Source organism: Thunnus albacares, chromosome 3, assembly GCF_914725855.1.
Source record: "Thunnus albacares chromosome 3, fThuAlb1.1, whole genome shotgun sequence".
In the NCBI taxonomy this organism is placed as follows: Eukaryota; Metazoa; Chordata; class Actinopteri; order Scombriformes; family Scombridae; genus Thunnus; species Thunnus albacares.
In genome coordinates, this window is record NC_058108.1 from 32,294,489 (window position 1) to 32,308,738 (window position 14,250).

Sequence of the window (14,250 nt, forward strand, 5' to 3'; positions counted from 1 at the left end):
CTGGTTGCCAGTAAGAAAACAATTCACTTTATGCAGATGTTATGCCAGATAACATAACATTTATTCTTCATGTAGTGTATGTGAAATGAAAAATAAGTTACATTAGCCTTTCTTTTTTTTTTTTTTTTTTTCTTTTTAAACATGATTTTTTTTTTTTGGTGTTTTTGCCTTTATTGGATAGTGGGCAGTGAAGAGGCAGACAGGAAACAAGAGGAGAGAGAGAGAGAGATGACGTGCAACAAAGGTCCCTGGCTGGAATCACATCAGGGACGTTGTGGTCATGTGGCATGCACACTCGCTACCGGAGCCATTAGCCTTTTTTTTTTTTAATTTAACGAGAGGCAGTACGACTGTAGATCTGTGTACTGTTTCAAGTTAAACGGCACAATGGCAGCCAGTTTTGTATAAAATTTAGCACATTCAGATTCCAAAAGCTCTCCAACTATATTTTCCTCCAAGTAAAAGACAATAAAACAAGTCGTCCAAAAACAATGTTTGGTTACGTTTCAAGGACAAAACTTCCCAGCCGGTGTTTACCATTCGTTCGTGGTCGGTGTGACTTTTAGTCAGTCACACAGATTCAATAAAATTCTGATCGTTGGCACTTGAAATAAAAGGAGACAATCAGTTTCATTAACGGTTCTTAACAAGTCAGAGGTCAGTTCCTTTTTCTACCTTTTTTTTTTTTTTATTGGATGAAGTCAAGATAATGTGAGGACGAGTCGCAACATGTGTAAACAAATGTAACCGGAAAAAAAAGTTGGTACCGTTTATGAATCAGTCGTTTTTTTTCGCTATTAAGGATCCATGTGTTTCATACAGTTAACAATAAAAAAGCTGCAGCGTTTAGGCTTTCCTGCAACTAACACAGCTCACTAACATGTTCACATGTCGATCTGCTCTGTTTTTAGCAGCCGGACCAGGACTTAAAAGCATTTTTGAATTGTTAATTTTGTTTTAAATTACTTAGAGCAACTGATTAATAGGAATTACTGCATAACATAGAGACAACTGCAGTGTATCTATTGCCTTGATGCATTAAAATCAGCCCTTGTGCTGTTCCATTTTGGATAAAACAAACACTGTAAAACCTCTTTTTTTTTTTTTTTTTTTTTAGGACCCAGATCTGGAAACAAGCCAAAAAGACTGAGCTCACTGTAATACTCTCTCCTTGAGCTGTGATGGTATCCTGCTGTAAAACAGAAAATTCGTCTGTTTCAAGATGCCTTTAAAACCCCCCCAAAACCTCTATTTCTGTGTGCAGAAGTCTTACTGCGCAGCCATATTCCAAGTATTCAGCTAATTTTCCACACTGGAGCATTTAAGGAATGAGCGCTTGAATATATAAAAGCACACATGAACAGAGCTCTGGCAGGGAGGGAGCTTTCATCATTGTGACGCCTACCCGCGTCAAGCAAAGGGCATCTGACCGCTGAGTGTTTTTGGAGAGAAAAGTTATAAGTTTTCTCTTTTTAACCGAGTGACAAAAGCAAAAAAAAAAAAAAAAAAAAATCTGGATCACACAGGATTAAATATAAATTTGAGTCTGCATAAAGCCTTTGTACAGTAATAACGTTCATTTACACAAAAATTCAAAGTAAAGCGTCATGTTTTATATTTATACAGCACTGCAACACAACCCCCCTCCAATGAGGGTAGCGTTACCTGACATGACACAAAGAAAAATCACATGACCCACAGCGTCCAGCAGAGGGAGCTGTAAGCCTGAATCTGCGCTGCGTGCTGAGACATCCTGCCCAGCAACTGTTCCTCCTCTCATTAGCTAAAGCTATTCAATAAGACAGGCAAACCCCATTCGCTCTGAACCAAGGTTGTCTCTCATCACCCAGTGAGAGTAACAAAGCCTCAGCCAATCTCTGTGCTTTACTGCGTGCGAGGGTGGGGGGGGCGCGAAGGCGGCCGGCTGCAGACCTGACTTCACCTCACCGAGACGGATCACCATCAGGGCAGGAAATGACCAAAAAAAAAAAGTGGCCCGCAGAAGAGCGAAAACCAGCATCAAGTATCAAGGACGGGCAGCCCCGGTGTCGCTAGTCTGCATGTTTTTTTTTGTTTTGACCACACACACACGAACCGCAGCAGCTGATCTGAGCGGTGACTAACTTTTCCTCTCTGGACTGGAAGTTTAGTCCATCAGTGAAATCAGCTGCTGTTTATATATTGAACTGAAAGGAAAAACCTGCAGACTTTCGGGCCGACCGTCGCTACCCGTCCCTGATTTTAAACTGATGACTCGTACTTGGCGTCGATTTCCCGCCCTGATTCACATGTAGGCACATGAACATACTGCACTTATCACCAAGGTATAAAAATATATTTAAGGCAACACTGAAAAAAACCCCAAATTTCTTCCCTTCAATACTGCTCCTGCCGGCTAAAGACACTAATAACTGTTGTGTTTTTCTTGAGTAAATAAATCCATCTTTATCTTTCTATAGTTTTCTCTGGAAACTACTTTTTTGGCTTTTAAACTTGCCAACAATTACGTTTCACCATAATCCACATAGTGATTGTGTCGCTTCAGTTACTGTCAGCAACACTTTATGTACATTTTTGCTTCGCTTTTCTGTGAAAACTATAAAAAAAAAAGTCAATCTTTTTCGAACTATTTTCGCAACAGGTCGTTTGTTTTGTTAATGGAGTGCAACATTTGTCGAATTACGAGTGACAGAAAAACTACAATGAAATGTTTAATTGCTGTCGTTTCTTAAAGTTACCGTCCGATACGGTAACGTTCACTGATTTATCAACAACTTTTCCCGCCGTTGAGGTGTAAATTTCTAATAAACCTGAAAGTATCTTTGATTTGTTTTTACAACCTGACAGCAGCAGCATGTTCTCCTGTCCTGACCTCCCATAGTACCGCTACTTCCAACAATAATGCACCAGTATGAAATACATAATAGCACTGGGGTTTTCTCTGTGCTAAGCTCTTTCACTAGTTGTTTTTTTTTTTGTCTTTTTTTAACTAGAATCATTAAAAGCAGAGAGAGAGAGAGAACGTCTCTCTGCAGGTCACCGGTTTCTCCTCCGAGTGAGCGAGGAAGGAGACGACGGGAAGGGAAGGAGGAGAAGAGGCGCGTCCCTCTTCCTGTATTTGTCCGTCCATCCGAACGGGGGGGTGGTTGGGGGGGGGGGGGGGGGAGTGGTTGAGCGTAGACGAGAGGTCGGAGGTCACTGGCATCAGAGAGCGAAGAAGAGGATGAGTACCACGATCATGATGGCGACCAGCACGCCGATAGCGCACCACTGTCTCCGACCTGAAGGACACAACGGGAGAGAATCAGAAAAACGGCTCCAATTAATACGAAGCCTCAGATAAATATAAGATGTTTTAAATATAATTTAGCTTGTAAGTGCATTATGAAGGGATCTTCTAATGGAGGAATGATGAGGACAGACTTTTAAATGAGAACGTGACTGTGGAAACTGTCAGTCAGATATTAGCGAATATGTGAATCAGTTTCCTTTGCACAGTTCCTGCTTCTGATTGGTCGACAGACAAGGTAAATTTACTCACAGTTCAGTAAATACACCTTCATCGGCTTTTCCTTCCTGATTCTTTTTTTATGATGGATGGTTAAATTAAAGCTAACATTACAAAATGTTTGTTTTCCTTTGTGTGATAGAAAATTGTTTTTTTACTCAAATGTATGAAAAACTGCCTGGTCTACAGACGTCAGTGTCTTGTTGTTGACCGCACAGTGATATAAACATTACAAATAATTACCAATAACAGCAAATGTTTTGTGTGGGTATAAACTTACTGCTGGTCATATGAGACACCTTCTCCAACTTCTTCAGGACTGAGTCCATGCGGGACGACGTCTGGTCCATCTCGTCTCCGAAATCCCCCAACATGCTGGACGACATGAAGAGAACGCAGTCATTTTACACTTTTATGCTTCTCTGTGGTCAATATCATGTATATAAAAGCAGCTCGCAACGCTGGAACTGCATGTTATTCACACTCAGGTGTTTTCAGAGTGGATTGTGGTTCAAACATCTGTGAATAATTTGTTTTAACTTCATGCTTTAATAACTGTTTCGAAGGTGACATGAATTGCAGTGGTGTTATATGGCGTCTGTAGAGAGAGGCTTTTTCTCTTCAATGACTGAACATGACGTCTATTACTGTTATTTTAGGTCATTTAAAATGTTCTTGGGGACATTAACAGACTGCACAGTGAGTGGATATGAAGTGGATTGAAACTAAAAGAAGAAATTAGAAGAAGAAGAAGAAAGGGTCAAAAAGTAAAAATGGATTCACTGTTCGAGGTCTGTTTATTCCTGATCTGAGAAGTATCGACATTTTCAGTCACCCTGAGAATATCCTCAGCATGTGTTTCCTTATTTGACTTGACTACACTTTGTAACATCAAGAGTCTTTACAGTTAAAGGATAAGGCTGCGATTTTCTAAACCTTTCTTATTGTCAACAAATATACTAACAGGTATTGTGTTTATATCCAAAACCTGATAGATGCCATAGATGTTGGTTGTTGTCCAAAAACTATTAAAAACTCATCAGTGAACCAAAGAGTTTGGGTTTAGTAGTTTGTCTTGTGGGCAGTAAAACTTTGTACTAAAGTTCTTTACAATGTGCTCAACGTGCTACGTAGCGCAACAAGCTAATGAAGCTCTCTAAACGGAGCAGCGTTCCTGCACATGCTCAGTGGAGTCTGTTTTACACACAACTTCCCTCCAGAGTATCATAAAACATGATTGCTGTCATTAGTCTTTGGAGCCGTTTCAAAACAAACTAACGTGACCCAACTCTTCATAATGAAGGAACGTGTCACTCAGTGCAGCCGTGTGGCTTATTGATGTGTTTTTAATTGTTTTTGGACGAGATTGGATGTCTGGGACACGGAGGAGTAAGATACGTCAGGCTGTGGATACACACACATACTTCTTAATTAGATCAGTTCATTGCTGGTTTGGCTCCAAACATGAGATTTGTTGACAATAAGAAAGATACAGAAAATCACCAGCGATATGCTTTAAACAAGGAGAGAAATAAAAGAGTAGTAAGGGAACTTTAATGCACTTTAATGTACTCACACGGCCTGCTCGTCCAACTCGTCCCCGATCCGTCCCGACATGTCTTTGAGGACTCTGATGCTGCCTGACACCAGCTCCAGCTGCTCATCCTGCTCCTGCATTATCAGCTACACACACACACACACACACACACACACACAGTTAGGACAGGAGTTACACCTTTTCTTGAGTTTGCGACAAAACACCAGTGAATTAAAAAAAACTAGAGCGTATCTACACTGAACTGATGAAACTTCACAACATCATCTTCTATTAAATCAAAGTCGAGACCGATCACAGTGATTTCCGTGTTGTTCTCTACTAAAAATCACAAGCTGACGCAGGATGTGTGAAGAAGTTATTTCATCATTCAACACCGCCGTCAGCTGATAATAGATACAAACAGCTCTGACGCTGAAAATAAACTTTACACCTGTTTTTTTAAACTGCTACCTTTTCATTCTCAGTGTGAAACCTTTAAAAGATCAGACGAAGATCTCACCTCACAAAAGGATCACAGAGGAGATTCTGACCTCTTATAAAATGATCCACTGACTACGTTTCCCTCTTTATAAGATAACCTGATAAAAACACAAACATCAAAACATTTTCTCTTCTCAGTCTGACAGCAGCTGGTTTGGATTCTCTCGCTTGAAGGTTTATATGAATTTTACATGAAATCCTGCACCCACAGTAATCACCTAACATACGTTCAAATGTTTGATTGATATAAACGCTCATGATTAGAAATGAAGAGGGACTTCACTAGAGGAGGAAGGGATCGATCGCGCTCGTTTATTTAACGCTGCATGAAAACATTCCTTCACATTTTTTTTTTAATTTATAGTCTCTTAATTTGTTTCTCTCTCTCTATTTCGCTGGAAACTGTTTCAGGAAACAAACCTCGAAGATTGAGGCGGATAACATAAAACAGATGAGTAAGAGATGACTAAAGCCATCTCTCCTTCCTTCTTTTAACACTCCCATCCGACGGTCGACTCCCCCTTTCGTTCCTTGTCCTTCTCTCTACACTTAATCTTCTGTCACACCTTTATTTCTTCTCCCAAACACTCCTTTTCTTTCTCTACTCTCCCTGCCCTTTCATTTATTTCCCTCCCTCCCTCTCTTACCTGTTGTTGTTCTTGTTGCTCCTGGATGTATCTGGAGTTTGCCGACACCAGATGAGCCTCCAGTCCTGTTGACCTGTCCTGACCCGACGAAGCCATCAGAGCCTGGACAAACACACACACACACACACACACAGAGAAACACAACAAACATATGAGACACAAGATTAGGGCAAGAAAACAAAGTCTATGTGTGTGTGTGTTATATTCTAGCATTGGCACAACCTTTTTAATACCACACAACGCAATTTAATCCCCTTTGATGGAAAAGCAAAAGGCACAACATGACCTGGAGTTTTTCCATCATTATATAACGTTCTCTAAGTACTTCCTAGTCATATATAGCAATTAATTCATAACTCATTAATCTCACAGCAGCCCGCAATCAGATATACAACCGTTTTATAACTAGCTACTACTGCCTCCGACACAAGGAAGAGAAAATACTTAAGTGAGTGATTGCTTGAGTTGCACGACCGATAATGAGACTACAACACTCACAAACCACAACGCTGCAATCATTTGATTTTTGAGCTGGGAGCGTGTCAGCTGGAGTGTGAAAGATAAGCTGTGAAAACTACAAGCTGACTCAAAACAAAAACAAACAGACTCCAGAAGTAAATGACAGATTACTCCAAACTATCAGACTGTTACTTGTTACAATTCATTTGTACTGTTAAAACCAAATAACATACTATGATACTGTACGTATGATAATTTTAGCATCAAGACTTAACAGCTGACAAAGTAAAGCTCATAAAAGTTCAGTCTTGTCTGACGGCGCAGAGTCAAATTGTCCTCAAAGGGCCACCGTACTGAGGATAAACCTTTTTGATTTATGAGACATGACCTTTTCTCTGGCGCCACCAAGAGAAAAGTTGTTTTTACCTTTTTAAAACTCATCCAGCAGCTTTGTTAATGAATATTACAGCTTAATGACTATATACTTACAGTTTTTTATATTGTATTTTGTGAAAACCTTTGACTTCTGTTTGTATTCAGACATTAAACAATAATTCCCTTCAGCTTTTGAACCTTTTGTTCAATAATAATAAAGCGTTTCATATAAATACACATATATAAGAGTGAAATACAGATCTTTGTTGGTGTTGTTCTATAGTTTGTTGTTGTTTTGGGCATTCTTGTCTTTATTCATCACTGATATTCCTGCCAAAACATACATCGGCACCATTTCAACAACCTTCAAACAGGTACCCGGCCCTGGTGCTTTGTAAACCTTTCATGGTGGTACAAAAAAAAAGTACAAGTAGTGCTGCGGGCAGATGTGACATTTTCACCTGCGGTTATTTGTTGAATTCAGAACCGTTTAACTCTCATTAAATCTTTTTCCCGGTGAGTGTGTGCGTGTTTTTTTTTTGTGTGTGTACGTCCTCAAACCTGTCTGTTCTTCTTCTCTGCCAGAGCCACAGCGGAAGGGCTGGACAACTGATCCTTCATGTCCTGCACACACACACACACACACACACACACACACACAAGAAAACAATTTACACCTTCCAACTCCACAATGTGTCACAATTGTAACAAAAAAATCACTTTAAAAGCCCAACTCAGAGCTGACAGCTTCATTAATGAGATTTTCCGCTGCGGTGCCAGAACTGCCGACCAGCGAATCAAAATGTCAGAGAGTCTTTTGTTCCTTTTCAGTCGGCCTCTTTTGTTCGGCTCGGATGACTCAATTCTCTTCAGGTCTATTTTAAGGAGGGTACCTTTGCCTGCTAGACTCGTGTTAGAAACTGACTCATATTTTCCATTGTGCCTGCGGCGCGGACGCTGATTGAATTTAGCCAAGTCAGGAGCTAAACAGCTGCAGTGCAGATAAACAAGCGGACGGATACTAACAACTAAATCGATAATATGTCTCCGGACCATAAATACAGAAGCGTTACTATGCGCTACGGTTTGTCTTGTGTGGTTTATTGGACGCGCTTCGGTTGCCAAAACACAACAGAGGCCTTGCGGTGGAGTGTTTGTGTGTTTGAATCTCCTCCAACAACATGGCCACCTGGAACTACTGGTGACCCCCTTTTGGAAATAAAACAGGCTCTTTCTCCGCAGCTCCTTTTAAATACCCAATAATTACGACACTGGTTAAATACTTTTGTTTGTGCTTCTCTTACAGTCCAGTATGAACATATAACAACCGTTTGTTTTGCTCATAACAACAGTTGTTCTCTTCCAACTGAGAAGGAAATACGGGCAATTCCAACATCTTGAAAGAGGCCTTTGTTAGTGACACATGGGGGTGGGCAGAGGATCAAATCTTCTGTGATGTATTAATTTTTTTTATTGGTTTTGTACAAGAAAGGGCTGGTACATGGCAGCAATGAAACCTCAATGTCATGTCAGGGTTACAGGAATAAAAACTATTATGTAATAGTAAAATAAGACCAGAAAAATAACATTAGAATCTACAAAATGGCAGAAACATCAGCAAAAACTCAACGATAAACCAAAATTTGAGTTGATGGGATTCACCTGGACAGATTTCCTGGTTCGCTCCACAAAGTCTCTCCTCTCCTGAAGTTCATTGTCGCCCAGTCTGAACTTCCCCGGGTTCGACTCCACGATACCTGAACCAGTCAAGGACCGAACAGCAACATTCCTGAAAATCCTCCATGCGCTTAAATCAACACTGTTGCACCTCTGCGACACTTTTCAAACCGGTTTTCTTTACGCATGCATTAGCAATAACAAAAAATAATGAGTCACGCTGAAAAAAATAGATATGAAGTAGATACAGATTAGTATACAGAGAAAAAAGGAAAACCGAGGTAGTGAATCTGATCCTCTCCATGATGTACATAGTGTAACTACTTCCGTGTCATTTAAAGGAAACATCATTTTCTTGTTGTCTTCCTTGCATAATTCAAAAGACATCTGATAAAAACAAGATGTCACAGTGAAGTTTAACAAAAAGTGTCTGGTAAAGTTTTATAAGCTAAAAAAATCTGTTTCTTGACTGGGAGAAAGAATTTGTACACAATGTGATAAAATCACTACCAGTGACAGAATTATACTAACAAAAGAAGAAGGGTGATTTATAGATGGGTTTGGTATTGGTATGTTAGTGACAACTGCTAACAGCGAGTTAAGATTTAATCATTTAATTCTAAGTGATCCTTTAAAAGCACAATATTGCATTTTGACGAGCATATGCAGCTTTTTGGTACTGAGAGAAATGTGTCCATACCATCAAATATCAGCAACTATGAAGTACCAAAAACTGGCATCATATTTCTAATCTTTGGTTTAAGTTTCTCTGACTGACATGTCCTGATTTAAAATCAAAATTTTAGACATTTTTAACTCAAAGTTATTGTAGAGCTTCTTCTGTTTTAAAACAACGAACATTTGAGAACTTTGGCTTCATTTGTTAAATGAGAAAACGGGTTTTATAGAAGAAGAAGAAGAAATGTTTGCATTTTTTGAAGTAAGGGATCGAAAAAAACACTCATGTATCATATCAGTAATAGTACTGAAAAACTACAAACATTATCCAGCCTGAGCTTTTTTTAAACCCGAGTAGCTTTCTTATTTTATCAATAATGTGAAAGACAATTTCTTCTCAAGGTTCAACCGAGTTTAACCATTAAATGAAAGCGAGCTGTGCTTCCTCCTCCGCTAAAAGATTCTAATCTCTTAAGAAGAATATTTTCAGACATGAACAGAACAGTTTTCTTTTTATATTTCTGATCTTTGCTTAATTACCATGTACATACTGTAAAAAATAGTTCAAGCCTTTAGGGGTCTAACGGATGTCCTGAATAAGTGGGAGGAGACGGAGGAAGGGAGAGTATGATACAAAGCATCCATTTGTTTTGAAAATACTGACAGTCATGTGAGGATCCGGGTTGTGTGGATGAGGTAGAGGTTTTTTTTTTTTGCCCTGTTTAAAAGGATACTGATGGTCTCACTGAGGTCCTCCAGATCCCAGTCTATGGCCCTCAGACAGTTCCTCAGCTCGTTGGCACTCCAGTCCAGCTCATCCCGACTCACCTGAGACCACAGAAACCAATCAACACTCAGTAAGGACACATGTACAGTATAAAAAATTGTACTCACACAATAAACCAGAGAACTAAAATTTCATTTTCATTAAAACTAGAGATGTGGGGAGCAAATCAGAGGTTTGAAACCAGGTGTTACATCCTGTGTAGTGTGTCTGCCCTTTGTTTCAGGAAACCAATCATTGGTCCTCCAATCCGTGGCAGCTGAGCCACCCCCTCACTCTCTCTCTCTCTCTCTCTCTCAGCCGGCTGACTCTGTAGGAGTAGAGTCTCCTCCACACCACATTGTTTGTTCTTTGTTTTCTACTAAATACACCGGCATTGTTTGATCTCATTCAGTTTTCCTCATTCGTGTTACTTCCCCCTGAGCCAGGTCATAACATACGGGGGCTCGTCTGGCCCCGTTTGTGTTAAGTCTTTCCATACTAGTAGTGTTGTGTGGGGGCTCGTCCAGACAAACATTTCCTCCTCGGTTTTGGTAGTTTTTTTTGCTTTGTTTGGTTTCCTAGTGTGGTGAGGTGGTAAGTAGCTTGTCTCTCCCTTTTGTGTGGTACAAGCTGTCTTTCAGCTCAGAGTAAACTCTGGTGAGTGAGACGCTGAGTGAACAAGCTGAACTGATTCCTCAGTTCTTCTCTCTTCTTCTCTTTTAATTTATTATTTTGCCTTTTTTTGTTTTGAGGTAATCCTGCAGTGTTTGAAGTTGCCTCGAGCTAGGCAGGCCTCAAAGAAGACAGTGAGGTATAAAGCAGTATTTTGGATTGTGAGGGACTGGGGTTTATTAACTTTGTGGTTCTTGAAAACTGGAGCATGACGACGTAAATTAAGTCCTAATGTCAAGACAGTCAGAATTGGTTTTGATGTGGGACTTGAGCTACAATAGAAAAGGCAAAGATAAAGGAATGTGTGAGTGTGTTTTACTTAACTGTACAATGAAAGCAAAATACAATATTAGCAAAACATATATTTAAAAAGGCAGAGGAAACAATATGATTCAGAATTTGTTGGCGATGCACACCATAATAGTGCAGAAATGTTGTGTTTTAATAGCTCACAGGTGAATGATGAATCCTTACAAGCTACTACTTGTGCATCCAAAACTTTAAATTGAAATTTAATGAACTGAGATGTAATGTGAAGATTTGTAGCTTCTCTATGTCAACCTATAGCCTACATGACAGTAAACTGAATATATTTGGATTTTGGACTGTTGGTCAGACAAAACAAGATATTTGAAGACATCATCTTTTCTTTGACTCTACATTTTATAGACAAAACGATGGCAGATTAATCAACAATGAAAATGAACTGAAAATGAGTTGCAGCCCTAAATATTGTAATTTCTTGTTTATGCCATAATGTACTGTATGTTCATTCCAATAACAAAGTTTTTGCTCAACAAAGATTGTCTAAAACTAGATTTTTAGCTGAAGCTAGTATAAATTTGCGCTTTCTCAGCAAACAATTTAGCAAAAGAATATTAAAGGGATCAATAAAGACCTGGATTTATGAGCAGAAACAATAACAGAATTGAGAAAATCCTTCCAGGGCGATAGGTGGTTTGGGAGATTTGTTGTGAGCTGTCCATCCTCTGCTCCACTCACTGAAGCAATTGACCTGAATGTTACTTTAACACTCTGTTATGATTGTTTTGACGTTATGTATGACTGTGAAAAGTGTCATATGTGTAACTGTATGTTTTAATCTGTGTGTCAACCTCTTAAACTTAACTGCCTAAGGATGCAAAATGAATTTCGGTGTAAGCTGACAATAAAGTAAATAAAAGTATTGTATCATATCATATCTGTATGTGGAGGTTTCCCATTTGGGATTAGATCCTTAGTTTGATTTCTTACACCCTGGGGGTTTTATTCTGTGCTGTGGCTGAAAGTGTGTCTGCAGTTTTGTTCTTTTTGGGTTGTCATGCTCATGTGTCATCGAGGGTGTGGGAGGGGAGGAAGGAAAACTTTAAAAATTTCCCTCCACTGAAAAATATGTTTTTCCTCTTGTTCATACATTTGAATGTCAGAGCTTCACTGTACAGAATGATGATATATGTGCAGAGTTTGACACTAGAAAGTTGTTTCCATATTCAGCGACTGAAAGTGTAAAGTTTCTTTGCGCTCAGTGAAAATCCTATTTTAAGGGATGGACCTATAAGCATGATTTGTGATAGTTTGGAAGCCAATCCTGGCCCAATATTCATCTCACAAAAGTGTGATGTGGAAGCCACTAGTGCACAAACACTGAGAATGGACAGGACAGTGAAGTAGGTGACATCTTGTGTCTAGCAGCTAAACTTTTGAAATGAGCAATATTTGTATATTCATAGATCTTTAATGAGGGGGAAAAGGAGATGTCATTTCAGGGATTTTAATGAGATAACTGAACTTATTTTTGTGGGGGGAAAAACCCATATCAGACTGGAGGAGCAAAGGTTGGTGAATGCATCATGTGTGTATGCTTATGTTAGAACTATGTCCAGTATTACAGATGTATGGAGAGGCTGATGATTTGCTGATATATTCAATATAACAATAAAAAAGAAGTGTGTCTGTAGTTGATGAGTGAAGTCTGTCAGGACTGGGTGGTTTGCAAGATTATCCACATACACATGCCTCTCAGTGTCTCATGTCTCCAGACCAGGTATGTTGTGTTTCAGGGCTGCTCACCTGAGTCCCATCCTGCAGCAGCTCCTCCCATCTATCATACAGGCCCCGTGCACGAGAAAGGGCCTTCTGCACCTCCCTGGAGACACAGAGACAACATTATCAGCACAGACACCGGTAGCTACTGTAGGTGTCTTTACCCTTCGGACACCTGGCTGTTCTTCAGGCCCCCTCTGCTCTGCAGCTACGCCCCTCGTTTAACTAAAACAAACACAGTAGCTACATTTCGCATCCTTCCGTAACTTCGCAGTGGCTTGTAAACTAGCTGACAGCAGCGTCTCAAAGCTGCCCGGGTGCTTTCACTGAAAGCCAGAATGAAAGAAAAACAAATCTCAGTGTTTAAAGGCTGCGGAACCGACTCTTGTCAGTCTAAACAAACATCAACACACAGACTACCGCTGCGCTGCTGACTTTTAGCATTCTGCTAGTTAGCTATAGCTAGCCGTTCAGCTAACTTTGCTAATGTAACTTTGTCTTTGAGGTAAACAACAGCTTGCCGTGTAACTACGCTTTGAATATGTAATAGCTTGTGTTATGTTACGGTAACGTGGAGTTTTAGGTGTTAATTTGTTATTTTCTTACCCCTTCACAACGAAAAACGGGTCTTCTATCGACATGATGCTTTCTTCCGCTTCACGCTCAGCGCATGCGCAGTTTGCAGGCAGGGCTGAAACGTCTTTCACTTTGCTGACTGACAGTTACTCAATATTTTCATATTGTACACTTTTATGGTTATGTACAGTGGCAGACAGTAACTAAGTTCATTTACTCAAATACTGTACTTAAGTACAACTTTGAAGTACTTGTACTTGAGTATTTCAATTTGATGCTACTTTATACCTCCACTCCACTACATTTCAGAGGGAAATATTGTATTTTCTACTCCACTACATTTATTTGACAGCTTTAGTTACTTTTCAGATGAAGATTTGACACAATGAATAATATAACAAGCTTTTAAAATACAACACATTGTTAAAGATGAAACCAGTGGTTTCCAACCTTTTTGGCTTTTGACGTCTTACAAAAAGCAGTGTGTAGTCAGGGTCACATTTCACATGTCTATGAGTTGTTAACAGCTCCACCAAACAGTGATTTTTCCCTCTAAACTTCTCACATGGTTTCATTTCAATAAATGCTCAAATAATCCAATATTTCACCATATTAAAGATTAGAGAAAAAGTCCAAAAACTGAAAATAGATTTGTGTATCAGAACTTTGTTTTTTCTTCTTTCCTCTCCCATTAATCATCTCACGACCCCTCAGATTTATCTGCTGACCCTTTGGAAGGACCCAACCCCTAGGTTGGGAACCACTGTACAAAACTAGCTAATTGTATATAAAGTAGTTGAAACTAGCTCCA

General features: G+C 39.6%; 1 protein-coding gene across 1 annotated transcript; it reads right to left on the reverse strand.

Moving 5' to 3' along the window:
• Positions 1-280: 280 nt before the first annotated feature.
• LOC122972748 (syntaxin-10) lies at positions 281-13,563 on the reverse strand. Its single transcript, XM_044340063.1, has 9 exons — positions 13,470-13,563; positions 12,891-12,966; positions 10,117-10,210; positions 8,690-8,784; positions 7,589-7,651; positions 6,194-6,295; positions 5,085-5,191; positions 3,789-3,883; positions 281-3,281 (listed from the first exon to the last, which is right to left on the reverse strand). Exons 1-9 carry the CDS (start codon positions 13,502-13,504, stop codon positions 3,205-3,207), a joined length of 744 nt encoding a protein of 247 aa, XP_044195998.1. The 5' UTR covers positions 13,505-13,563; the 3' UTR covers positions 281-3,204.
• Between the last annotated feature and the right edge of the window lie 687 nt (positions 13,564-14,250).

Coding starts and splice junctions, on each gene's coding strand:
- LOC122972748 (XM_044340063.1), bottom strand. CDS start 13,504: ATGTCGATAGAAGACCCGTTTTTCGTTGTGAAGGG. Junction 8,785..10,116: donor GGACCTCAGTGAGACCATCA/GTATCCTTTTAA, acceptor TGACTGGTTCAG/GTATCGTGGAGTCGAACCCG. Junction 5,192..6,193: donor AGCAACAAGAACAACAACAG/GTAAGAGAGGGA, acceptor GTGTGTGTGTAG/CTGATAATGCAGGAGCAGGA.